Source organism: Hemiscyllium ocellatum, chromosome 1 (genome assembly GCF_020745735.1).
Source record: "Hemiscyllium ocellatum isolate sHemOce1 chromosome 1, sHemOce1.pat.X.cur, whole genome shotgun sequence".
In the NCBI taxonomy this organism is placed as follows: Eukaryota; Metazoa; Chordata; class Chondrichthyes; order Orectolobiformes; family Hemiscylliidae; genus Hemiscyllium; species Hemiscyllium ocellatum.
Window position 1 is genome coordinate 40,895,699 of NC_083401.1, and position 27,861 is coordinate 40,923,559.

Consider the following 27,861-nt stretch of genomic DNA (forward strand, 5'->3'; position numbering starts at 1 on the left):
GAACTAACAGACTGTTTTACATTGTTCTGTAAGAAGGGAGATTTAGAACTAACTCTAGTCTTGCTATCAGGCTGTTTACATTATCACACAAAAACCAAACTTGCCCAATCAGCACTGGTTAGGTACATGAAGGAAAGGCCAAACCAATAAATTCAATGTGCTGGTTTACTCTCTTACCTTCTAAAATCAAGGGTACAAAATATAACAGTTGCTGGTTGTTGTTTTCTGTTCACTTAGCTTGCCTTGTTATCAATGGCCTTACTATTGAGTAGCTAGGAAGCACCATTTTGATTGTGGGAAATGTAAGCTCAGTTAGAGAGTGGTCTCAGATATTGAAACCAGGAAAAGAAATGCCTTGAATAAAATCCAAAAAATGTATCAATGATCACTTTGCCTCCTCCTCCTCCCACATATAGCCTTACAGTGCTGACAATTGATTCCACCTTAGTTTATCTTTCTTTGTTCTTTCCTACCAAATCTCCTCCCTAGGTGAAACACTGCTTTGTAAGGTCAGTAACTCCATTTGAATCTGAGTGGCTATTAATAGAAGAATGGATTAAGATGATAGGAGTGGCAGAGCAGACATCTTTCTCATGAGTCAGCATTACACTGTATACTTTGTGTAACATACTGGTGGTCAGTGTTATTAAAAACTGGTGTAAATTCTGGATTAAACTTGCCCGATTTAAGAAAAATTCCTCACTTCCCACCCTGTGTATTTTCTTTAAGTGTTCAGGGTTTGGTTTTTGTTTCTCCATTTACTTTCCTCCCCAAACAGTGTCATTACAGTAAAGTCGTACAGTGTAGAAGATGTCCTTTTGCCCATTGAGTTTGCATGGGGCAATCTACAATAATCCCACTTTCCAACACTTGTCCCTTGGCCTTGAATGTTATGACACTGCTCATCTGTGTACTTTTTTTAAAGTTGTGAGGTGTACATCCTGCCAGATACTGCATTTGAGTTTGATTTTGAGTTTGATTCATCATTGTCACGTACTGAGATACAGTGAAAAGTGTTGTTTTGCGTGATATGCAGGTGATCGAACCATGCGAAGTGCATCAGGATAGCAGAATAGAGCCCAGAATACAGTGTTACAGCCGCAGAAAGACAGATCAAAATTAACACATTTGAGAAGTTCATTCAAAAGTCTGATAACAGCGAGGGAGAAGCTGTTCTTGAATCCGTTCTTATGTGTATCAAATGTTTATATCTTCCGCCTGATAGAAAAGGGTGGAAGAGAGTATAACTGAGTGGGAGGGAGCTTTGGTTATGTTAGTGGCTTTCCTGACGCATCGGGAAATACAGGTGGAATCAATGGATGGAAGGCTGGTTTGCACGATGGGCTGGGAAGTATTCACAACTCTCTGTAGTTTCTTGCAGTCTTGGGAAGAGCTGTTGCTGTTCCACGCTGTGGTATCCAGATAAGATACTTTCTATAGTACATTTATTAAAATTGGTAAGAGTCTTTGTGGGTGTGCTGAAGTTCCTTAGTCTCCAGAGGAATAGAGGTGTTGTTGTGTGGCCTGGATAGAGTCCCTGGCCACCCTGTGCAGACCAGCTGGCAGGAGTGTCTTCAAGAAGACCATCGTCATCTGAGTGCCAAAGATAAATCATGCAGTGTGCCTCAATGACTGTCACCTGGTGGCTCTGACCTCCATAATTATGAACAGCTGACATTAACTCCGGAGTCAAAAAGTGTGGTGCTGGAAAAGCACAGCCGGTCAGGCAGCATCCAAGGAGTAGGAGAGTCAACTTTTCAATCATAAGCCCTTCATCAGAAATGACTTCAGCTCCAGCCTGCCAGATTGCCCTGATCTTTTACAATTTGCTGACTGACGCAACAGGTTTACAGCAGGTACCATCTCCCTACCAACTACCGTCATCCCTGCAACATCTGGATAACAATGATACCTACATCAGACTCCTATTTATTGACTATAGTTTTACCTTCAACAGCATCATTCCAAATGTTTCTGTTCACCCACTCTAGTGGAATGACATCCTTCTATAATGCAGTCACCAGACACACACATGCTACCCTGGTTGTGATGAACCAAAGTTTTGAACAGCTCTAAAATAACCTTTCTGCTCTTACAATCTGTCATGAGTGATAAAGGCAAGTGTCACGTATGCCTTCTTAACCACCCTACTAACCTGTTTTGCCACCTTTGGGGATATGTAGACCCCAAGATCTCTCTGTTCTTCTGAGTGTCCTGCCATTCATTGAACACTTCCTTATCTTATCACCTCACATTTCTCAGAGTTAAATGTCATCTGCCATTGGTCTGTCCATCTGATTAACCAGTCTATTTCTCCTCACTATTAACTACTCAGACAATCTTTGTGTCATCCGCAAATCTACTTATCATCTCCCCTACATTCTCAGCTATATTGTTTCCACATATCGCAAACAATAAGGGAATGATCACTGATTCCTGTGATACACTGGCCTCCACTCACACAAACAGTGATCGATTTCCTGTAGGGGACAATTCAATGAGTACCAGCTACTTTCCTTCACCTTGCCAAAATGGTTATGTTTCCTATCTGAGTTCTGAGCCTGTTCTGTGAGGATTGACACACACACACACACACACACACACACACCACTGAGGTCGCTGGATTTTGAGAACTTTTCCAGTATTGCAACAATTATTTAAACAGCACCTTATTGTGATGATATGGAATACACTGTGGATAAATACCTGAAGCGCAAAAATAATGAGGCTATGGAGAAGACTTGTTGGATGGTTGTAGCAAAGCAATGACAGAATGGGCAGTACCTTCTCTTGCTGTGCTGGTTGATTCGATGAACCACCATTTCTCTGTGATTGACCAAGGACTTGAGACCTTCCTTTGGGCTTAGTGGGATGTAATTACATCATTTGTAATATGAAGGAGCTCACCACTAAAGGATAAATCATTGTGATATAACTACTGGAGATTTATTGAAGATTAATGACCAGTTATTTCAAGAATAATAAGCCCAATATTACAGGTCATCCAAGAAAGCAAATATTCCTTACTTCTGCAGTAACATTCTTAACATATTTCATCAAGGATGTTGAAACTAATTAGTTATGAGTATCTGAGTTCATAATTGTTAAACTGAATATAAATTTGACCAACATTTCCATCTTCTGCTGACCCACCCCATGGGATGCTGATGCCAAATTTCCAAGTACTCAGCAAAACCTTGTGAGCCTTGTATCTGGGCTGGAGGAGTGGCCTTCTGACTGAGTAGCCTGTGCTAATTAGTGGTGCCCTCCAAGACATTTCAACCTTTCCTTCCTGCACTGCCCACTCCATCGCATCCTATTGATACTGGTCACTTAACCCAGCTCCCTGGAGCCTGCCTGATTGACCATCATGTGTGGTGAAAGTGAGGACTGCAGATGCTGGAGATTAGAGTCAAGATTAGAATGGTGCTGGAAATGCACAGCAGGTCAAGCATCATCTGAGGAGCAGGAAAATCGTTGTTTCGGCAGGTCATTCCTGATGAAGGGAAACAACAATTTTCCTGCTCCTCGGATGCTGCCTGACCTGCTGTGCATTTCCTGCACCACTCTAATCTTGACCTGCATGTGTCCCCAGACTGACTTACCTGCAAGTCCAGGTTCCAAGTTACTTGCCCAGTTGGAGATAGCCTATGGTCGCAAATATTCCCATTTCATTGGCTGGCTGCTCCTGGCAATGGGACTTAGGGGCAGGGTCCTTATGCTCCAGTAGGAATGTTAGCGTGAGCCCTTTTGCTCTCGGGTAACTACATTGATGGCCACAGGGTTTTTAAATAGAACCAACATTCATGCTGTGATGTAGGGACACTATCCCCACTATAAAACTTAGATGTTATAGATGATATTTTCCTCTGGTATTTTACATTTCTGGTAGATTACTCATATAAGCAAAAGAAATTGTGAATTCTATTAACGTTAACTTTTCCTTTAAATGATGTTCATAAATTTGTGTGCTGACAGAAGTCTTTTATTTTATGTCCTTTACTCATTTATTCCTCTTTTCTTGGCACATGTTGTATAGAAAACTACATTATTCACTTTAAAGTTAGAGGATTTTTGCTACAGTTGTGATTTATCGTTTGACATGACGGTTCTGAATTTCTAAAATATTCGTTGCAGTTCAATTAAAAATTACACATTTTCTGCACTGTGCCTTCATTTGATTTGAAGAATTGACCTTTTGGAACGTTGCCTGTCACAGTACAACTTGAATAACGTACTTGGTTATATAAAATAGCGAATGCTAATACAGTTTGTATATCTTATATGGAATGAAGAAGACCTAAAGCTCGAGTTATCCCAAATCCCAATTTAGGCAGACCATCTTCTAGATCAAAAATCAATTGAGTTTACGAAGCTTGAATGCAATGTTAACTGATAATTGATAAAATCCCTTCATCTTTATACTAACATACAGCATACTTTATAAAATGATTTTAACAACAGCTGGGTCCAGTCTTGCTCTGCTGTACCATTTCAATTTTCTCTACGGAACAAACCAGCACAATTTGATCCAATCTCTTGGAGCAGTCGTAAGCCTTTTTTTCTTGTCTCCTTTTGTGTCTCTAGACAATACATAGCCTTGGGTTATATGAGCAGATATCAGAGTTTGAGCATGCTACATTATTTCATTATTTCATTTTTTAGTTTAACTGCAACCTTGTACTGAGTTCCTGAACCTGACCTTTAGTGGTTTTCTTACAGGCAAATCGGGCCACAATCTGATGCATAAGGAAAATAAAGGTTGGGACTACAACAATATTCAGACAAAGTTTAGCCTTCAGAGCTCAAAATTGACTGACGATGAGGACTGTGACATTATTGCAGGTGTGGGAGAGAGTCTGGTGAAATGTAACTTCAATGTGACTTCTAAGACATTTGTTATCATCCATGGGTGGACGGTGAGTTGCGCAGTCTGCTAATATTGTCTAATCTCCTCAGAACTGAAGTACTGACCATCTTAGATACCTCATTTTGCTAACTATGCAAATATTCAGATGCACATGAACAAATAATCTTAATCTTTTGGGGAACATGATTAAAACCTTTAAAACTGTAGTTATTTTATGCAGCAAACAAACTATACTAAACTTTTTATTGGCTTGCAATGAGTCTTTTCAAAAATCTAGTTCATTAATTCTAACTCTGGGGAGCAGTTGTTTTAAAACAAGGTCCTTAAAATACTGTGCTTCAATCACACACACACACTGATCAAAAATAAAAACATGATTCACTAAGTTGTTGGAAAAGGACAGGTTTAAAAAAAATTTAGAGTATTCGAGTGACTTAATTTTGATTTAAAAGTTTTGAGTATATCAAAATTAAACGATAAAGAAGCCCAACATTGATGCATATGGTTAAAATCAGGGTCATTGTTTCCTGTTCAGAAGTGGGTCAGCCTCCTTCACCCTACACTAAATTTAGCCCAGAAATATTTGTGGTAAATTGTGCAATCCCGGTACCAAACCAGCAAATTTAGTGAAGGCATTTTACTCAAGATCAGGATGACCCACAAATGGATAAGGTATGGGATCTTTAACGTTGACACGAGGCAGCAGAAAGACTTCAGTTTAATAAGAAAGTGTGTATAACAGTGCAGCATTCATCGCATTGCCCCATTCCATCCTGTCCCTCTGACCAACTGCAGCCGTCCAATCCTTTGAGTTCCATCATCTAAACTTGTTTTTCTTTTAGCATCTCTGATTTCAATACCCTACCATTCTTGGTCCTGCCTCCAGCCTTAGTTTTTCCTCCTTAAACCCCTCCAGCTCACTCCCTTTCTCTCCTTTTTTAAAATACTCTTTTATAATTATGTCTTTGAATAAAATTTTGGTCACCTTTTCCAATATATCCTTTTGTGGCTTGTGTGTCAAATACTGTTTAACAACTCTTCTGCAAAACACTTTAGGGCATTTTATTATGTTAAAGCAAGTTACTGTTGTGCTTCTAAGAACATCATGTATAAAAATGATTGCTGATCCTTGAGTCTTAGGTTTTTATCATGTAAATGATTCATATAATACAGAACATTTCCCGATGCAAACTGCAAGTTGTTCAACCATCAATGACCAAGTAACATTATAGTAGATAGTGATTGGCAAATAAAAGTGAGGCTGTTTCCTTCAGATTTTTTGAAGTTTATAGTCAATTAAGGGTGAACTAAAGGCTGTTATCCTCATCTTTGAATAATTGACGAGATGGGAATAATCTGTGAGATTTCACTTGAAAGATATAATGGATATGAGTAATTAAAAGAATGCTCTTTTCTTTGGTTAACTAATTCAAATTTGGACCAAGATTGTTTTCAGAGTAAGAGCAAGTAATCATTAGATCAAATAGAAGATAATTATAATTACACTGTGGCAAGAGTGTTGATTAATGCCTCTGACAGTTATCCAGTTACTGCGTCTGCATTTTGAAGTTAGGTGAGAGAGGGAGACCTTGAGGGAGAATCTCAGCTCTTTGCTGGATATGATAAATTTAAAGGTGCCCAACAGCCTGCTTCCTGTGTCCTAAGTTCCATTTGCCCATCACTCCTGTGCTCGCTGATTGATGGGCATCTGTTTCAGCAATGCCTCAATACTGAAAAGTCTCATCCTTGATTTGAAATACCCCAAGGCCTTACCCCCTTCCCCTTTTTATAATCCCGCCAAACCTACAACCTTCCATAATTTCCTCTTTCCTCTATTTCTGGTTTCCTGAACATTCCTGACTTTAATATTTGTGTTAGCCACAACTTTAGTCAAGACCTAAAACCTGGAATTCATTCCATAAATGTCTCTGCCTTTCTGTCTCCTCCTTTAAGACATTTCTTAAAATTTAACACCTTCACTAAGGTTTTGGCATTTGCCCTACTTTCACCTTATATGATTTTGTGTCAATTTTTTTAATACCACCACTGTGAAGTACATTGAAAGTTTTTATCATGTGATTTACATGTTATAATACAAGTTGTTGTTATTTTTGGAGTTGGCGGTGTGCTTTTATGAGTTTATCTAATAGTTCACCTCAAGAGTTGATGTATTCTTTTGCACTTATTTGATATGCCTACAATCGATAAAGCAAAACAGCTAGGTTTCCCGGAGCATCTTAAAGGAGGAGAGTTGATGAGGCTTAGAACAAATTAAATTTTCTTAAAACCTACTGAGAGTTCACAAAAGTTTATCAGTGAAACATGAAGAAGTTACTTTTATTTATAATCATTGCTCTTGTTTCTAGACAACTGGACTGATGGAATCTTGGATCAGCGGAATGGTTAAAGCTCTGCAAACACAAGAAGTATATGCAAACATCATTGTAGTCAACTGGCTTGAGCGTGCACACCAACTTTACACAATTGCTGTCAATAACTCCGAGGTGGTTGGAAGAGAAATTGCCATGTTAGTTGACTGGCTGGAGGTAAGTGATGCAACATTACAACTCAGTAGTTGTTCTCTATTGTAGTCGTCAATCAAACTAAACATCATTAATTTTGGTTGGGTGGCTAGCATAGCTATAAACTACAGTCATATATCTTGTGAAGGGTACTGTCCAGCAAGGAACATTAAAAAAAGAACGAAACAAGCTGCTTATTTTTATCTACTATTACTCTGAAATAAGGATTGTCTAACTGCATATTTTAAAAATTTCTACAATTGCAGCAGGTGACTGATGTGCCGCTTCATAAGATACATATGATTGGCTACAGCTTGGGAGCTCACGTTGCAGGATTTGCGGGAAAAGCTACACAAAATAAAATTGGACGAATAACAGGTATGATTGGTGACGTTGGGTTCAATGTTTTGACAATATATATCTAGTGTATCATATCCAAGATGCATTTGACTAAGGATTGGTAGAATATTGATTTTACTGTGGTAGTTCATAGCACTTCCTGCCAGTTCTCCTGTAAGAGTTACCATAAAGGATAGAGGCCCTTCTGAGGTAGAGATGGGTTGATAATTGTCTCCTCATCCTCGGTGAAATAATGCAATATATGAATTGACATTAGGACTAAAGCTGAATGAGATTGTCTGATACAGCATTAATTATTGAATCTTGGGAAAGGTTGGGAAGTCAGTGAAACTGCTCCAGCAATTTGAGGTTGACAGCAATTTCTTTCCATAGAGAATTGCTGTGTATATACTAATTGAGGTTGGACTTTATGTTAATGTTAAGTGGCAAATACTTAAAGGAGAAGAAAATACAAGGCAACTCTAAGTGACTAGGGAAGAAAATAACCAACACAGACTTGATAAACTGAGTGGCTGCCTTCTACCTTGTAAATCGTCATAATTTTATAGTCAATTTTAAGTGGGGAGGTGATGGCTTAGTGGTATCAATGCTTGATTGTTAACCCAGTGACCCAGGTTATTTTCTGGGTGATCCAGGTTCAAATCTCACCACAGTAAAAAATCAGGAATTAAGAATCTAATGATTACCGTGAGTCAATTGTCAGGAAAACCGATCTGGTTCACTAACGTTCTTTAGGGAAGGAAACTGTTATCCTTACCTGGCCTACAAGTGACTCCAGACTCACAACAATGTGATTAACTAGCCTCTATAGGCAACAAATGCTGGCCTAGCCAGTGACAAAAAAAAAGGCATGAACTTGATATTATATTTGACTTCAACTGTATAAGCAAATGGGAAAAATAGATGATAGCTCAGTATTCCATACCATGGCTGAGTATATTTCTTCGTTCGTACCAGATCATAATTCAAGCCCTGCCCTGCTTTGTCTCCCTCCCTTCCCCAACCCAAATGCCACTCACTTGCCTGTAAACAGGGTTCTATTGGGCGCCATGTGTAGTTCTGTCTACACTCCCGGCAATACCCACCATGCAGCTTTGTTGCAGCCAAGACCTTCAGTGCTGCCAGCCAATTCTGAGAGACAGAAAGCAGTGAGTGCAGAGGAGTCATTTTCACTGAAACAAAAAAAAATATCTTTTTTTCCCAGGTTTGGATCCAGCTGGACCCATGTTTGAAGGGGTCAACCCTGACCAGCGACTCTCCCCAGATGATGCAGACTTTGTAGATGTACTGCACACTTTTGTATATGATACGCTGGGAGTTAGCATTGGCATCAAACAACCAATTGGCCATATTGATGTGTATCCAAATGGTGGCAGTTTCCAGCCTGGATGTGGCCTTCATGATGTCATCAGTATTATAGCCAATGCAAGTATGTATTTCAATATTTTGACACCCTGCCCTAAAAATGCTTGTTCATTGTAATTTCTATTCGTTAGGATTGTTTCTGTAATGGGTCATTTAATTAAATATTACCTGTTTCTTAGTTTTCTTTCTGATTGTCAGAAAAGCTCTATTATTTTTCACTGAGTCTATCTGGTTATTATTTGAAACCAGCTCATGACCTGACTTAACTGTAAGACATGTCAGGTGTGTGCCAGGTTTGACTTCCAATTAGTTCTGCATTGGTTGATCCTAAATTAATCAGTTTTATGAACTTTTAGAAGAAAGAAAGTTCCCTAAGCTAAAGGAACCTGTCCAATTGCAAATATCACCATCTCCCTTGTCCCTGCATCTAATTCTCACAATATCCTATCTCCTTTCTACAGAGTTCAGTCACTTTTTCTTGAATCCATTGAAACTTCCATAAGATACCTTCATTATTAGTTTATTGCACAGTGGCATATGTGGAAAACTTTTCACCAAATTTTAGGTTATGCAAAATTTCTTAATTTTATTTAGGCCCGTGCTTTGACATCTGGGCCTTTGCTATAATATGCTGCAACAATTTTGCCAGTGAACTTTACAAGCTTGAAAAATTCATTTAGACTGCAGTGGACCCCAAGTATTCATTTTTCATGTTCATAATAGGGACACCAAGCTGCTTTGCAAGGTCCTATTGAGATTTAATTGAAATTTCTAAAGTTCTGAAGTGAATGAACAATTGTACTACTTCCATTCCCTCCTTGCAGAGGTAGTTAATTCTGTTGACTCTTAATTGTCTGTAGAAACTGTGTTTAAACTTAATGTGAACATTATAAGCTTGGCTGTGGTAGGGCGCATATTTAGATTAGGCTACTCTTACTGATGTTCTCGGCCAGTTTGAAGAATCGATATGTTACAGGAAGATAGCCAACACCTGGGGAAATTGTAGCAAAGGTCCTTGTTTGTTTCTTCAGTAAGGGTAAGGAAAATGTGTGGAGATTTTTGAATGTTATAATCGTTTCCTTATTTCTATTGGCAGATATTGGTGAAGTTGTTTATTGTGAGCACGAGCGTTCAGTGCATCTCTTCGTTGACTCCATCCTGAACCAGGATAAGCAGAGTCTGATGTATCGATGTCCCGACACTAAGACATTCGAGAAGGGAATGTGCCTCAGCTGTCGAAGGAATCGTTGTAACAAGCTGGGCTACAATGTCAAAAAAATCAGAAGCAAACGTCTCAACAAGATGTACCTGAAGACACGAGCAGATATGCCCTTTAAAGGTGAGTAACAGAAAAGCCTTCCATACATGATCGAAAACACGGATATATGTTTTAAAACAGCTACACTTTCTATCTGGAAGGAGTAATAAGAAGAATGTTTCTTCCTGGAAATGCCTCACATATATGAGATTTATGTGCAAGCGGCTAAAATCTTTCAAGGTATCTCCTTTGAAAACAACAATTTAGTTTAAAATTTAGTTTGAATCTGGTACTTTCTCAGAATCTTTCTTGCTGCATTCCCACAATGTCTTCTGTTACTCTGATGCACATATGTAAGTTATGATTTGTTTAGTTAGCATGACCACAATACCTTTCACTGTATTTCAGTACATCCGACAATAGTAAAAAAGTTAAGAGGCAAATTCTAAGAGCTACCACTTTGCTAATGCATACACCAACCCAAGCGCCCTTATTGACTTTTGAATCACTGAGATTTTGGCATCTTTAGTCCAGATTCCTAAAAAAACAACTGAATTGCACAGGACTTTTAAAATGTTATCCTCTGAGTTAAAATATTTTCTATACTTCTTCTCCAGTTTTCCACTACCAGTTGAAACTGCACTTGTTCAGTGCAGAAGAAATACAGAATTCAAATCCTGAATTCCATGTTAAGTTGTATGGGACCAAAGCCAACAGCAAGAAGACCAGAATCGAAATGTATGTATGCCTCATCTTTGAAAGTTAATAACGAGGTTGCAAGTAGCTATTTCTGGAATACATGTATACAATAAACGGGGGATATAGAGGTAATTTATTTTGTATTTAGCAGGGACATGAAACAGTAAATTAACATGGAAACTCCCAGAGAAGCATTTGCTTGCAGGCATCATGGTTGTGAAGGTGGGGGTTGGGGTTTGGTGAGTGGGGGGTTGGGGAGCACGTCATCATTGTGTTAATTTCATCTGTTCTCCTACCCAGTTTCTGTCAGGGTTTAAAGAATCTAAAATGACTGTTACCACATTACTACATTAATAATGTTAGTATTTCTCCACAATTTTTTATTTTTATTGATAATTTCACTTTTGTGGAGTCATCCCAAATCAGTTGAATAGTGGAAGTTGTAACTTAGAAGTTTATTTTTCCTGTTGTGTATCACACCCGCCAACTAAGTGAATCATGATTGTTTTCAGGAAACAGCTTTGGCCTTGAGAATGCAAAATACTTGCATTTATGTATAATTTTTAACACCCCTCAAGGGCTTCCAAAGCAGTTTACTACCAATAAAATATTGTTAAAGTGTAATTGCCAGAGGAAATACAGCAGCAATTTGTACACAGCAAGGCGATAATGATAAGATAATCTGCTTTAGTGAAATTGACTAATGGATAAAGTTTGGTCAGGTCAACAGGAAAAACTCTCCTTATTTTCAAAGTAGGGTAGACAGGAAATCACTCTTAACATCCCCTCTGACTGTGGACACTCCCTCAGTATTGATCCTCAGACTGCACAACACTCTCTCAGTACTGACCCTCTGACTGTGGACACTCCCTCAGTACTGACCCTCTGACTGTGGACACTCCCTCAGTACTGACCCTCTGACTGTGGACACTCCCTCAGTACTGACCCTCTGACTGTGAACACTCCCTCAGTACTGACCCTCTGACTGTGAACACTCCCTCAGTACTGACCCTCTGACTGTGGACACTCCCTCAGTACTGACTCTCTGACTGTGAACACGCCCTCAGTACTGACCCTCTGACTGTGGACACTCCCTCAGTACTGACCCTCTGACTGTGGACACTCCCTCAGTACTGATTCTCTGACTGTGGACACTCCCTCAGTACCGACCCTCTGACTGTGAACACTCCCTCAGTTCTGACCCTCTGACTGTGGAACACTCCCTCAGTATTGACCCTCTGACTGTGGAATACTCTCTCAGCACTGACCCTCTGACTGTTGAATACTCTCAGTAGTGACCCTCTGACTGTGGAACACTCCCTCAGTAGTGACCCTCTGACTGTGGACACTCCTTCAGCACTGACCCTCTGACTGTTGAATACTCTCAGTACTGACCCTCTGACTGTTGAATACTCTCAGCACTGACCCTCTGACTGTGGAATACTCTCTCAGTACTGACCTTCTGACTGTGGAACATTCCCTCAGTACTGCACTGAACTGTCAAGTTAGAGTTTGTGCTTAAGCCTCGGGAGAGATTTGAACTTTTGATTCAGCAGTGAGAATAGTAAACTGAGAGCAGTTGGATAAACAAGAAGTTTAGTAGTAGAAACCCAGGCTGGGGCTTGAAAGCCCGGTCTTTGATGATAGGAGCCTAAATCAACATCTGAACCTTGTTTTTATCTACCGTAGTTTATATATCATATATGGTTTATGTACCATTGACTGAGGGTAGCCTGATGAGAAATGCAGGGCTTGGTGTTTCTGAGGGTCCTGTTTTAAATAAAGCAGAAATTTAGTGAGCCTTGATGCACCAACATTGCTAAATGGATAAATGTTCGAACAGTGCCAAGAGTTTGATTGAACAACGCCACATTCAACTCTTTCTGTCACCTGGTGTTAGAAACCTGTTTGAAACTATTCATGTTAAAAGAGAAATTCCAAAACCAGTCAGTAACAGAATAATATCACGGGATTTTTCATTTTATTGGTGTCAAAAAGAATTAAAATTTGTACTATTAACCTAATAATGTAGTTCATAATGACTTATGCTATAAACTCAGATCGACTTTTTACTTAGCCCAAGAGTTTTCCTATCGTACGTATTGAAGGTTCATTCACTTTTCCTAGAGCCAATCAAAAGTATGGGACAGCCTTCTGTGCCACTTATTTCATTTCTGTTTAGTTTCCAGCTATTCCATGAGGTCAGAATTTCTCGGTGATCCTTCCAGTAGCTTTTGTCTTACTGATTTTCCAATTTTCTTGAAAGACCTCACATCTATAGACTTGTCAGTTCCTTGTCTGACTTTGGACATATACGGACTATGTTTTCCTAAGATGCTATCACAGCTTCTGTGCATCACTGCCTAACTAATCATTCAAGCTGATTGATATCTGTCAAAAGATTATATGAGGGACACTTAGATTTATTTCGATAGTTGCAAGCTAGAGAAAGTCTTCAAGTTACTTTTCTCTCATGAACCCCAATCTGAACAGTCTGCTTTTATCAGCTAAACAAAAGGACATTGTAGCCAAGCTCCACCTTAAGTCATTACTGCCATGTGGCATTCTTTGGAATGATTCAAACAGAAATGCGATTGAGTTATTTTACCTTAAGCACAACAATTTGATTCTGCAACTCATATGTATAATTTATGTTTCTAATGAGTATAATTGTCCTCCCTCCAGATTGGTTCATTACATTGGTTAAAGATGGATCATTCATTGTCAATCTGTTCACTATTACCTCTGACCTTGTAAGACATTTACAAGTTACATTTTAGATGTAAAAAAATCCAGGCTTGGTTTAATTGCATTTATGTCAGTTGTTTTACCAGTTTCTCAAACAGGTGCTCCATTTTTTTTTAAAGGGTTAAAGCTATAATGCTTAAAACCAGAAGTTACACTGTAAAACATATAAGCCTTGAACTAGACTTATAATAATATGCCTAGTGTCTCATGGCACATTTGGCACGAAACATGGCAGGGGAAGATTCCATCCAAAAATTTCAAAAATAAACCAAGGGGGTGGGTCAGTGGGTCACTAAAAATCCAGCCTGGTCTCTCGTTTTAGAAGAGTCAATCAATTCCATAATGAAGGAGGTTATTTCAGGCTGGATGGCAGGTTGACGTCTCCATGGGCACAAGTCAAGAACTGGGCATGGACTTGCCCAGGAACCAGAAATCCTGCTTTCTCTCCGTGTCCCAGTCACTCAGCAGAACCCAGGCACCATTCAGATGGTTTCTCATCTTAGAGTTCCCTCCTCTGACTTCAACCACACTGAAGTAGGTCAGATTGATGTACAACCCCCACCTTTCTCCCTGATAATCTGGTGGCAGAATATTAATTTTAATTTTATTCCCAGACTAAATTTGAGATCTTCTGCCACAGATTGCCTGTACAGCATCTGAATTTTGGAGGTTTTGCTATCATCATTGATTGTGTGGTAAGGTTCAGCTGCATTACGATCTCTGAAGTTTTGGGATTATGTCTTGAGGTGTTAAATGTTTGTTCTGTTGCAGGCCTGAGCAAGTTGCTGCAAACAGGACAAGCTCCTTCCTTGTCTACCTGGAGGAAGACATTGGAGATTTGCTTAGCATTAAACTAATATGGGAAGGTTCCTCATCATCCTGGTCATTTTGGACACAGTTCAAAAATCTCTGGTACGGGTCAAATTCTAATCAAAGAAAAGAATTGAAAGAGCTGGAAATAAGGAAGATCCGTGTGAAGTCTGGGGAAATGCAGAAGAAGTAAGTATGGACTTACTGGGGTAATTATAATCATTGTTCTGAGTGTGAATAATGATATTATTGGGTTTATAAACCCTTATGATTCTTATTCCTATTTAAGATGATTTAAACCAACATGAGGGTGTCTGAGGAATAGGCAGGCTTTCTGGTTTTAGGTCATCTACACTGTCACTGAAAGATATGATTATCTCCACTGTATGTTAAATTGACCTTTACCACAATTTTAAACAAGAGTATTCCATGGCTAATTTCAGGCAGCGAGTTTTCATAAGGGTTCACTTCCACCACTCCTTATGGGTCAAGAACAGCATGGAAACTGGGTCCCAGTCACTCATACTTTCCCAGGTTTCTAGCATCCCATATTTCCCCCATCCCTCAGCCCTCACAATCTTAACATTCTTGCCAAGGACTCTGCTTCCATCATCTTTTCAGGAAGAGAGTTTCAAAGAACTTTGAATGCCTGATCTCTGTTGTAAATGGGTGACCACTGGTTTTGTTCTGCAGACCTCCCATCATGGATCTCTCCAACCTGCGGATTGCTGGGACCACCCAGAGTCTTAAGCTGCTGGTATTCCCAGCCTTGGCCTAGCTGTCCATATCCTCACTCATTAGACAGGAAATGGAGTAAACAATTGTTAACATAATGGAATATTGTGTACAGTTTTAGTTACCCCCATTACGGGAAGGATGTGGAAGCATCGGAAAAGGTGCAGAGGAGATTTACCAGGATGTTGCCTGTTCTGGAGGGAAGGTCTTATGAGGAAAGGCTGAGAGACTTGGGTCTGTTCTCATTGGAAAGAAGAAGACGAAGAGGGGATTTGATAGAGACATACAAGATGATCAGAGGATTAGATAGGGTTGACCATGAAAGTCTTTTTCCTAGGATGATGACATCAGCTTGTACGAGGGGGCATTACTACAAATTGAGGGGGGATAGATTTAAGACAAATGTCAGAGGCAGGTTCTTTATGTAGAGAGTGGTAAAGGCATGGAATGCCCTGCCTGCCAATGTAGCTAACTCAGCCACATTAGAGGCATTAAAACCATCCTTGCATAAGCACATGGATGAAAATGGGATAGTGTTAGGGGATGGGCTTAGATTAGTTCACAGGTCAACGAACATTGAGGGCCGAAGGGCCTGTTCTGCGCTGCATTGTCCTATGTTCTATAATCCAGGCATTAGGTTCAACAGGGCCCCTTGTGTCTAACCTTGCTGGGTTCAGTAACTAGCTCCATCCTAAGCCACACCACCCAGCAAATTCTGGGGCCAATAGTTCAATCAGTGGAACAGGTGTTCCCAGAAGACATTGACTGTGGATGGTGTTGATTCACTTAATTTCAAAGTAGTTGAATTTCATTTAGAAGATAAGAGTTTGGAATACTGTGCATGAATAAATGCATACAACGCACGCTAAGTATAGCATGCTTTGGAGGACCAAACCATGGGGACTTTCCTCACCTTCTGAATGGTCTGTTGTAGTCCCACTAATAGCTATGATTAGACCCCAACTCCAACATCATAGCATCGTGGGACAAACAGAATTCTAGAAAGTTAATAAGATGAATTGATGTCCTGTTGGCATCTAGAAATAGCCATGTTCCTTTGTTGCACTGTGAGGGCGCCTGAGGTGGATAAAAGCACTCCCCACAGGTTACTGGCATATGTTCCCTGCCATTTCTGCTCCATTCTGTCATTATGTACCTCTTGTGTTAGCTAGCGTTTCAATGTGAAATGAAATTGAAGTGGGTGCTGAGCGTCCACAGGAGAGGGATAAATATCAGGGTAAGTGCCAACTCAGGACCATAATGACTGACAAAGTCAAAGGTTTACAGCTCAGGAAAATGATTGGATCAATGTTCCTGCTTAAACTATGTGGCTCTACAGTTGTGTGACAGGTACTGCATAGCCATCATTCTGGGAGAAATAGTGTATGTACAGACAACATGAGGCAATATAGAGAGTCAAACTCTGAAAACTTGACTGTACACAGGAAATATATTTGAAAGGAAACATTGGTCTCTAAACAAATAAACGCCTGAAATACCAAGGAGCAGTCCCACTCACCATTATCAAGATTTTGAAATGTTTGGCACAACCTAATAGTTATCAGATAGATTATTTTCATGGAGAGGAAGATGACATTTTTTCCACTAGTTCTTAGAATGATTCTGACTAGATGCTGAGTCGATGTGCAGTTCAGTCACTCAGTGCTGACGAAGTGTTCGACCCTTCTGACCACATGGAAATATGAGACTGCTGATGTAGGGAATCCCCTGCACTATCACAGCTCTCTGCTGAATTGATAGCCTTGTTTGGAGAAGTTATGCACTCTTCCCTCAAGAGGTTTTCCAAGAAATTCCTACATTAAGCCAGAATCAGGATTTTAATGAGAACCTTCTTGCTGGGTTCTTATCAGAATTACAAAGGGAGTGTGCTGGTAAGGCTGCTGTTTAATCAGCTTTACTGTTGGTTTGGATAAGAGTTCCCCTGTTGTAGAGCAGCTGCTACTCGATTTTGTTGCCTTTTATCTCTCTGCAATTCAAATGGGCATAATGTCATCAGACTAGTAATCGAGAGGCCCAGGACAATACTATGCAGATTTGTGTTTCAAGCTCCTTGCTGACCCTGTAGCTTGTGGAATTTAAATTCAATTAATAAAAACCCAGCCTGAAGTTGAAAATCTCACCTTGGTGAAATGATCCGTTTTCATTGCTAAAAGCCAATCTGGTTCACAAATTTCATTTAGAGAAGGGAATCTATCATCTTTAACTGCCCTGGCCTCTGTGTGACTACAGACCTACAGCAATGTAGTTGACTCTTAAGTACCCTCTGAAATGGTCTGGCAAGATGCACTGCAGAAATTCATCAAAGACAGCACCTACCAAACCCACGACCATTTCCATCTAGAAGGACAAGGGCAGCAGATACACCTGCAAGTTCCCCCTCCAAGCCACTCACCATTCTGACTTGGAAATGTGTTACTGTTCCTCCACTGTTGCTGGAAGCCCTCCCTAAACGCATTGTGGCTCAACCCACAACAGGTGGACTGCAGCAGTTCAAGAAGACAGCTCACGCACCACCTTGTCAAGGGCAACTAAGGACGGGCAATAAATGCTGGTCAGCCAGTATCACCTACATCCCACAAATGAATAAAGTCTCTCAGTTCAAGGGAAATTGCGGTTGTGCAACAACTGCTGGATTTGCCAATGATGCTTACATCTTACAAAAGAATGATCATGTACAGTTGCACATGAAGAAACAGAACGATTTGCATGCTTCTGTTGTGTCAGATTCCCCACTCAAATTGATGAACAGGACAGCTCATACAGGAGGCTTGGCCTGATATTAATACACTGCGATCTAATCCTGTTGCCACCATGACCTTGGAGCACCTATAATAATACAAAGCCTTGGTTTCATTCACATTCAGTGAGCTGTAGTACAGAGTGTTCTGGTTTACAAGAAGCAGATAAAAATGTTACTGTGACACCTTTTTGTTTTTTTTTTCAATTTGAATCTTCCCTGTCACATCATGAAAGTGATTTTACATTTGCTCTGGTCCCAGATGCAGTAGGTTTGCTCCCAGTTCGTTCTGACTCCTTGGGCAGAAATCTCCCATTTTCAGTTTGAAGTATTTTGTCCACAAAGGCTCAGAGTGATTTTTCTCACACAATCTTCTGCTCTTCACCTCATTAATTCTGTGACTGGGCTCTTGGATACCTTTCCCTCATAGGACTGTGCAGCTGAAGAGGTGAAAGTGCTGTCCACTGCTGACTCCAGTTTCCATGCTGCTGCTGCCATACTTAAAGCTCAGCTGCTCTCCACCTCAGATGCTGGAAGTGAGGAACGGCCCCACACACTGTGGTGTTTGACTGCTACCACATGGGCTCAGAGGAAAGGAAAGCTCACTCTCTGAGACTTGGAAATCTCGATGATGGACTGGTGGAGAGGAGGGCTGTCCTTTTCTCCAGCTGAGTGCCACAGACCGCACCACCAGACCAAGCCAGCTGGGACCCCAATTGTAGCCGTTACTCAAATACCTGTTCGGGATACAGCTGCCCTTAGTTGTATCTCCCATCACAGAATTGTTAAAGCATAAATGGAGGTGATTCGGCCCATTATTCCAGCTGTGGCTCTTCAATTGAGGATCATTACTGATTACCAATCCCCTGCTCTTTTCCCATACCCAAGCACATTGTTCCTATCCAAATAATCATCTAATTTCCTCTTGAATCTGCCTCCATCAAGTTTCCAGGTCGGGCATTCCATACCCTAACTACTTGCTGTGTGAAAAAGTTTTTCTCACATCGCCGTTGCTTGTTTTGCAAATCACTTCAGATCCAGGCTCACTTGTTGTTGTTGCTTTTATGCGTGGGAACAACTTCTCTCCAGCTACTCTAATCTGTCCACTCATGATTTTGAAAACCTGAATCAAATCTTCTCTCAGCCTTCTTGTTTCCAGGGAGAATAGTCCTAATTTCTTCAATCTATCCTCATAATTGAACTTTCTCATTCCTGGAAACATTATTGTAAATCACTTCTGCACTCTCTGCAATGTGTCACATTTTTCCTATAATGTGGCACCCACAACTATACACAATACTCCAGGTGAGATGTCAAAAGTGCCTTATACATGTTCAACATCACCCCCTTGCTCTTGTGCTCCCTATGTATGAAGTCAGGAACACTGCATATTTTATTAACTGCTCTCCCCAACTGTCCTGCTGCCTTTAATGCTCTGTGCACATATACACCCAGGGCCATCTGCACCATCACCCCCTTTAGAATGATACCCCCTTTTTCTATTGTCTCTATATTCTCTTTCTGAGATAATTTGAATTGATTTCTCCCGTGCTTCTCTTGCTACAGATTAGCAGTCCTACTTGGGCTTACTCAGAAATCCTCACTGTGTTGAAAGCAACCTTTGGCACCAGTGCTGGGTGCTGTACTGCTGACATATACCTGCTTAGAAATTTGGTTTTAGCAGAGTCTTAGGCCAAGTTGCTGACTATCATAATTGGATTTTGCCTAGCAGTGCAAACACAAACATTGTTTGGACATTATTTTCATGGAGAAGTAAATATGGTGTGGAGTGGGCTGATCGTCACAGGTCACCATGTTTCAGGAGTGCTGAAGGAGTGAGTGTAAGGGCACACATATTCTTGGATGCAGCACTGGAGGGGTCTAGAGGTTAAAGGATGCCTAGTCTCTGCAGAGAGGAGAAGTCCAGCTCCCCCAGCTGTGCCTTCTTTTCTGTAGTATCTGGTGCTACTCTGTCTTGCTTTATCTCCTCCTCCCATTCCTTCTGCCAAGCAGGGAGATGTCTTGAAAGCTGAGCAAGCAGTCCCTTTCACCTGATGACTCCTATGAGGTGCATTAGTTGAGCATTATTCTATTTGGGAGAATGGTGGCTCACTGGTTAGCACTGCTGCTGCACAGCACCAGGGACCTACGTTCAATTCCAGCCTTGGGCGACTATCTGTGTGGAGTTTGCATAATCTCCCCATGTCTGCATGGGTTTCCTCTCGGTGCTCTGGTTTCTTCCCACAATCCAAAGGTGTGCAGGTTAGGTGAATTGACCATGCTAAATTGTTCGTAGTGTTCAGTGATGTTTAGGTTAGGAGTATTAGTCAGGTGTAAATACAGGATAATAGGGTTACAGGAATGGGTCTAGGTGTGTTACTCTTCGGAGGGTTGGTGTGGACTTGTTGGGCTGAAGGGCCTGTTTCCACACTGTATAGATTCAATGAAGAGCTTGGATAATTTCCAGAATAATTGTTGCTGAAGTATTGGTGGGGTCTTGAGAAAGGATCATAAATTTTCCCAACATATTTCAAAAATTGTCTTCAAACCTCTGGAAATAAGTGAACTGTAAAAAACTATAAATCTTTAAGTTGTCCATAAAATCCTTGGCAGCCACATAGTTAAGCCCAATCAATTGATCGCTGTGAGGAGTGTGTTCTTAATAAAGCATTATATTCCAAAATGCTGTACAGCATCAATGAGTACAGCAGCTGTTTAACAATCCTCTGGGCAGATGGTTATAGGATAAACTCCCAATGCCTCTACAAATGGCGTCTTGCACTAAATACAAGAGAAAGCATCATGCAACACCAACTCCTTCGTTTTCTCAATATATAGCAAGTCCTCTGCTGATGCTACTTCTATGAGAACTGAGCAAAATTAATTTATTTACAAAATGGCATTCTGAGACCTTGATGCTGATTGCTGTGTAGCCAAAATGGCAGTGTTCCATTTCTCAGTGTGATCACTGATGGACATTTAATCCATCCAATAAAAATGTCATTCAGTTGTGGCAACTGTTGGCCAATCAGCAGATTGACAATGACATTTGAAATATTCATTCACTTGTTCTGCTTGCGAAACATTGCAGCCTTTAGTTAGAAAGAGGAAAGAATGAGAGACAGAATCAGTTGATAAAACTAAAGGGTGAGATGGAGGAAAAAGTTCTTTTAAATTAAGTTTAAAAAAACACAACACCAAGTTATAGTCCAACAGGTTTATTTGGAAGCACTAGCTTTTGGAATGCTGCTCCTTCATCACGTGGTTGTGGAGAATGAAATTAAATTCAAGCTGGTTTTATTCACAGATATACATTTTGTGTGGCCAGTCCCTCAACCATGAAAATTTCACCCGGAAGGGAAATGATGTTCACGAAGTGTCTAGATGGCTGGCCAATTAAAAAATAAAATGAGGTACTGAGCAACATTTCATTGTTAACATTTTTGTGCAGAATTAATGTATTCTTTAGGATTTGTTTATAGGTTAAGGCACATTGTAAAGTGGAATTTAATAATGTTAAACTTTGAATGCAAATCTATAAAGTCAGTATGCATGACTGTAAATATTTTGAATGCGCTTTGACCCTTGCAAAAAAATGCAAAGTAAAGCCTAGTTGTATCGCAATTAAAATGGCGTTGGCAAGTGTTGTTAATGTCGTAATAGTTCATGGCTTATAGCAAAGACATATTCCAGTGAGCTATAGGATTCTAGGAAGGAGCTAAGCTAACCTGGGGGTTAACCATGGTAAATAAGGATAGAACAAAATTGAACAAAAAAGATTAATGGTAAGCCTAAAATTGGGAAAGTTTTATAAAACAAAAAAAAAATGATCAGAAAAATAATGAAGAGGAAGAGAATAAACTTTGGGGGTAATCTTGTAGGTAACATCAAAATGAACTGTGAGAACTCCTTTAAATATATATTAAAAAATAGAGATGTCAACGTGAACAAAGGCCTTAGAGAATGAGGCTGGGTAAATAATAATGAGGAACCAAGTAATGGTAGAGGAGTTGAATAAATACTTTGTATCAGTCTTCACAGTAGAAAATACTAATCATATTTCCAAAGTTACTAAATATTCAAGGTGCAAAAGGACAATAGGAAATAAACACAATAACAATCACTGGAGAAAAAAGTGATAGGGAAACAAATGAGTCTAATGATTAATAAGTCCCTGGACTCAACTTAGGCAGTATCTGTATAAGAAACAGCATGACCGTATAAGAGCTGTTCTGACAAGGGTCATCAAATTGAAATATCTGCTCTGTTTTTCTTCTGCCTGACATGCTGAGGATTTTCATCAGTGCTTGTCTTTGTGGTCCTCAAAAGGCCAGCTTGATGTTGGCACCATTGACAATGCTGTTCTTCCCCCTTTTACAGGGGGACAGGGATGGTACTGTCACTGGGAAGTAATCCAGAAACCCATAATAATATTCCAGGAACACGGGTTCAAATTTTGCCACAGCACCTGGTAGGATTTAAATTCATTGAATGGCTCTGAAATTGAAAGGTAGTCTTATGAAACTTTGTCATAAAAACCCATCTGTCTCACTAATGTCCTAGAGGGAGTGGGATCTGCCATCCTGGCTGATGTGTGGCTCCACAGCCTTTAAGGTGTTTGACTCTTCATTGTCCTCTGAAATTGTCCAGCAAGCCACTCAGTTCAAGGGCAATAAATGCTTGCCTTGGCAGTGACACTCACATTAACATTTAAAAAAAAATCCTTATATTCTCAAAGAACTAACAGACCTTTGGTGCCAAAATTCCTACTCCATGGCTTCAAAGATCCACTACTGTGGCCTGGCAGATTTACCTAATAATGATAATTAATGAGTCTTTTATTGTCCAGCTGAGTTAATATTTTACCTTCCACATGTGACAAGTGCATGATTTGCTGCAAACTCATCACTACTGCACTGAGGGCATATTATCGAGTATCATGTTTTTTGTTGTCCACTTGGAATCTGTTTATTCAGTAGAATGGGGGTTAGAGGGAAATGTTATTGCACATTTATAACTTAATGTTTTGCAGTACTGTGCAATCATAACCGATTCTGAGGTTCACTGTGCTTTCAGGGAGAGCTGCTGAACTTAAGTCAATACCACTCTCTCTGATCTGCTGCATCGGAGGAATGGAAATTTCAGATTCTCCTTTGGTTTATCCTATAGGGTGAAATAGAGAGTGGCACTGCAAGACACAAGACATATAAATGAACAGGAGTAGGCTATTTAGTCCCTTAACCCGGTTCTGGCATTCAGTTAGGCCATGGCAGATCCGTACCTCAATTCAATTTTTTATACCTTTGAACTTTCTTGATATCCTTTCAAAATATAAACTTATCAAAAATATAAATGTTCTCAAAATTCATAGCATTTTCTGGAACAGAATTCGACATTACTACTATTATTTTATGAGAGGTGTTTTCTGATTTCATTCCTAGCTCCAATTTAAAGATTTTGCCCACTAATCCTTAACTCCCTAGCTGAGGTAAATGTTTTAGTCCCTGTCCCATAAGGTTCGTTTGTTACCTGAAAGAACTTCATTAGATTCTCCTCAAACTTTTGAGCTCTGGGTAGTTTAGCAATAAGGTTTTGCACAAGCAAAAGATTGCAACTATTAGAAACATAACTTCAGACCTGGTATCATCGGTAAGTTCACAGTGCACCCTCTCCAAAGTCAACATACCCCTCCTGAGACATGATGTTCAGAACTGACTTCAAGGACAAAAGAAACAGTTCACATTCTCCATATGACAGTAAAGCATTCTGATATTTCATGTGAGAGATAAGAGAAAAACAAGCTTTTTCGTAGCACACTTTTAGTCTCAAAGGCAGTATCATGGCATCATGGAGAAGGATTACATAGCAGGGTACACAATTAAAATTGGGAAATAGGAATAGCAGAAAGATGGGTGTAATGTTTTTCTAAACAAAATATAAAAACTTGACATATAAATTATCACATGTGGCAATGAGGCAAATAACAATTATTTGCATTATAACATTTTAGTAAAATTATAGGGGAGGGGATGGCCTGGTGGTATCATCGCTAGACTGTTCATCCAGAGACCCAGGTAATATCCTGGGGACCTGGGTTTGAATCTCACCACATTAGACTGTGTAATTTGGACTCAGTAAAATCTGGAAGTAAGAGTCTAACGATGACTGTGAATCCATTGTCGATTGTTGGAAACACCATCTGGTTCACCAGTGACCTTTAGGGAAGAAATCTTGCCATCCTTACCTGGTCTGGCCTACATATGACTCTAGATCCACAACAATGTGGTTGACGCTTAACTGTCCTCTGGGCAATTAGGGATGGGCAATGAATGCCAGTGAAGCCCTAAACTCTTGAATGAATAAAACAAAACATAAAAGGGTTGAAGAATTAATTAAATTTGTTTTTGCATACTGAAGAGCCTGAGGGGTAAAATAGATAGTTCCACATAAGTCAATTTACTGGATTTATTGACTGTGTCTTGCTGTGTTTGTGAACTTTATTAAACTTAATATTGCACATAAAACATTTTTTCCCTTTTATTTTCTTTAGTTTGCACTTTTAACATTACTACTGTGGTGATCTTTGGAGTTATGCTACAGAATGTTCAAGGGACTTGAAGTTGACAAGTTGCTGGATGCCTTCCCGGGGAGTTGCTGCAGCCTTTGTCTCAAGAAAGGCTATTCCTACCACAGTATACAGTTTCTTCATTTGTTCTGCAGGGCTTGTTTAGCACATTGTACTCACATTCTGACAAGAGACCTCCTGAACATTGGCTGTGCTGCTCATGGACTGAGTTCCCACAATATATTTGTACTTCCATTATAAAGCCTACAGACATCCTGCGCCAGTCGCAGCTTCCATTGCAATGACTCTCTAATGCTTTAAGCCACGACAATTTTTATACTGCTGATAATTTAAATGACAAATGCCAGTTTCATAGCCTTATTTGTATATATTGTCTCGCTACATTTTTGTACATGATGGACTTACACTTGTTAAATGCTATTTATGTATTGAATGCTGTATATTTGAAAATAAAATTATTTTTCTGTAATAATTGCAAAGAATTGAATGAATGAATGAACATATGTACTAAGTTATTTACCTTCGGTTCTACAGATTTGGTGGTTCCATTTGCATCAATAATGTTTCAATATTTTCCTCAAGCAGAGTCCTTTGGTCAAAGTCAATAGAGTCAGAAGTTTATTTGACTGAGGAGGCCATAAAGTAGAGTCCAATCCAAATCTTGATCAGTATGAGTGTATGTGTGTGTTTGTCAGTGGAAGTAGCTAGGAGAGGTATTGGCTCAAGGGTTGACATCGGTTTTAATCCTGTCACGATGCACCAATCTGTGATGAAACTACTGAAAATTACAAAATCAGATAGCAGGTGTTATAGTGATGTGTGTAAGGGAAAAAGAAGAAAGACAAATTTATATGGTGCCTTCTCCTTAGGACATCCCAAGGTTATAGTTGTGGAGTTTTTGTAGCATGGAATGAGGCCCATCTGTGATAATTTAACTGTACCAGTCAAAAAAAATATTCATCAACTGTAATTTCATTTTCCAGCACTTGCCCATAGCCTTGTATGATATAGTATCTAAAGTATTTAACCATAGACTAAATGCCTTGAGAGTTTCCACCTCTAACACACTTTGGTGAGATCCTTACACCCACAACCCACAGGGTGAAAATTGGTTCCCTCAAATTCCTCAAAAGCTCCTGCTCCTTGCCTTAAACTGTACCCACTGGCTATTGACACCTCTACTAAAAGGGGAAAGTTTTCTCCATATCTACCCTTGGAATTTTGTACACATCACTTCCTCCCTCAGCCTTCTCTGCTCCAAGGAAAACACCTCCAGCCTATCGAGTCTCTCTTCATAGCTGATTTGTTCCAGCCCAGAAGCATACTGCTGAATCTCTTCTACACCATCTCTAGTGCAGTCATACACTTCCAATAGTGTGGTGATTTGAACCACGCACAGTACTCAATAGTGGCCTAACTCAAATTTTATACAACTCCGTCACAATTTCCTTGTTCTTGTCTTCAATGTCTTGACTAATAAAGACAAGTATCCCATATGCCTTCTTAATTACCTTATCTACCTGTTCTGCTGCTTTCAAAGATCTCTGGACATGAACACCAAGTACTGCTAATCCTGTATATTTCCACAGCTCCTATCATTCAACATATACACCTTAGAGGCAGCACGGTGGCTCAGTGGTTAGCATTGCTGTCTCACCGCGGCAGGGACCTGGGTTTGATTACGACCTCGGCAACTATCTGTGTGTAGTTTGCACATTCTCCCCGTGTCTGTGTGGGTTTCCTCTGGGTGCTCCGGTTTCCCCCCACAGTCCAAAGATGTGAAGGTCAGATGACTTAGCCATGTTAAATTGCCCATAGTGTTAGGTGCATTAGTCAGGGATAAAATGTAGGGAAATGAGTCTGGGTGGGCTACTCTTCGGAGGGCCGTGTGGACTTGTTGGGTCAAAGGGCCTGTTTCCACGTTGTAGAGAATCGAATCTATTTCTTATTAGCCCTCCTAAAACCTCACACTTTTCAGGATTAAATTTCATTTGCCATTGTTTAACCCATTTGACCAGCTCATCTAAGACTTTCTTCCTAGCTATTTACCGTGTCAATTTTTGTGTTTTCTGCAAACTTACTGATCATACCTTCTGCGTTCATATCTAGGTGATTAATGAACAAACTTTGATACACCACTGGAATCAGGCTTCCAGTCACAAAAACACCCTTCAATCATCACCTGCTTCTTGCCACTAAGCCAAACCTGGTTCCAAATTTGTCAAATTGCCCTGGATCCCATGAGCTCATTTTTTGCATTTTTTCTGCAGTACCAAACAAAGCTTGATAAGGGCAATGCTATGTGAAGAAAGTGAAGGGGGAGGGTAGAGATTAAATCAAAATAGAGTTGGAGAGTGAAATAAAGCACTCCACCCAACACCTTCCCCTCCCCCACCCCACGGTGCCCACCTCTTCCTAAAAACATCAAGAGTATCGGTGGACACCATGTATTCCGTCTCCAAGGACCCCGGACTCAAATGTGACAGTGGAAGAGGGACAGGCAATTGGCACAGATGACCCACATCCATGGCCCACTGCCTGGACCTGTTTATAGCCAGCCTGGGCAGGCTCAGTAGCAGACCGCAAAGGAGATCCTCCCAACTGCCCATACCCCTCCGCACCAGGAGCGGTAAGATTAGATTCCCTACAATTTGAAAACAGGCCCAACAAGAACACACTGATCCTCTAAAGAGTAACTGTCCCAGACCCATTTCCATTTGACTAATGCACCTAACACTATGGGCAATTAAGCATGGCCAATCCATCTAACCTGCATATCTTTGGACAGTGGGAGGAAACTGGAGCACCCTGAGGAAACCCACACAGACACGGGGAGAATGTGCTAACTCCACACAGCCAGTCGCCCGAGGCTAGAATCGAACCTGGGTCAATGGTGCTGTGAGGCAGCAGTACTAACCATAGAGCTACCATGCTGCCCAAAAGATCAGGAGCCTGGGGCTGAAGTTCACTTAATGGTAAGGTCCTGGGGAGTGTTGCTGAACCAAGAGACCGTGGCGTGCAGGTTCATAGTTCCTTCAAAGTGGAGTCCCAGGTAGACAGGATAGTGAAGAAGGTGTTTTGTATGCTTGCCTTAATTGGTCAGTGCACTGAGAATAGGAATTGGGAGGTCATGTTGCAGCTGTATAGGAC

At 40.3% G+C, this 27,861-nt stretch overlaps 1 protein-coding gene across 4 annotated transcripts in view; it reads left to right on the forward strand.

Moving 5' to 3' along the window:
- The window catches only part of LOC132831738 (endothelial lipase-like), a 35,181-nt gene extending 10,037 nt beyond the window's left edge, over window positions 1-25,144 (forward strand). For 3 of the 4 annotated variants that reach the window (XM_060849780.1, XM_060849760.1, XM_060849770.1), the window contains exons 2-10: window positions 4,723-4,919; window positions 7,237-7,416; window positions 7,659-7,770; window positions 8,957-9,181; window positions 10,214-10,456; window positions 10,993-11,113; window positions 14,594-14,821; window positions 21,433-21,538; window positions 24,676-25,144. In XM_060849780.1, coding sequence (XP_060705763.1) covers window positions 4,743-4,919; window positions 7,237-7,416; window positions 7,659-7,770; window positions 8,957-9,181; window positions 10,214-10,456; window positions 10,993-11,113; window positions 14,594-14,821; window positions 21,433-21,532 — 1,386 coding nt within the window. In that variant the 5' untranslated portion in view covers window positions 4,723-4,742 and the 3' untranslated portion in view covers window positions 21,533-21,538; window positions 24,676-25,144. The remainder of the gene's footprint in view (window positions 1-4,722; window positions 4,920-7,236; window positions 7,417-7,658; window positions 7,771-8,956; window positions 9,182-10,213; window positions 10,457-10,992; window positions 11,114-14,593; window positions 14,822-21,432; window positions 21,539-24,675) is intronic. The other variant, XM_060849790.1, reaches the window with a different exon arrangement.
- The last annotated feature ends 2,717 nt before the right edge of the window (window positions 25,145-27,861 follow it).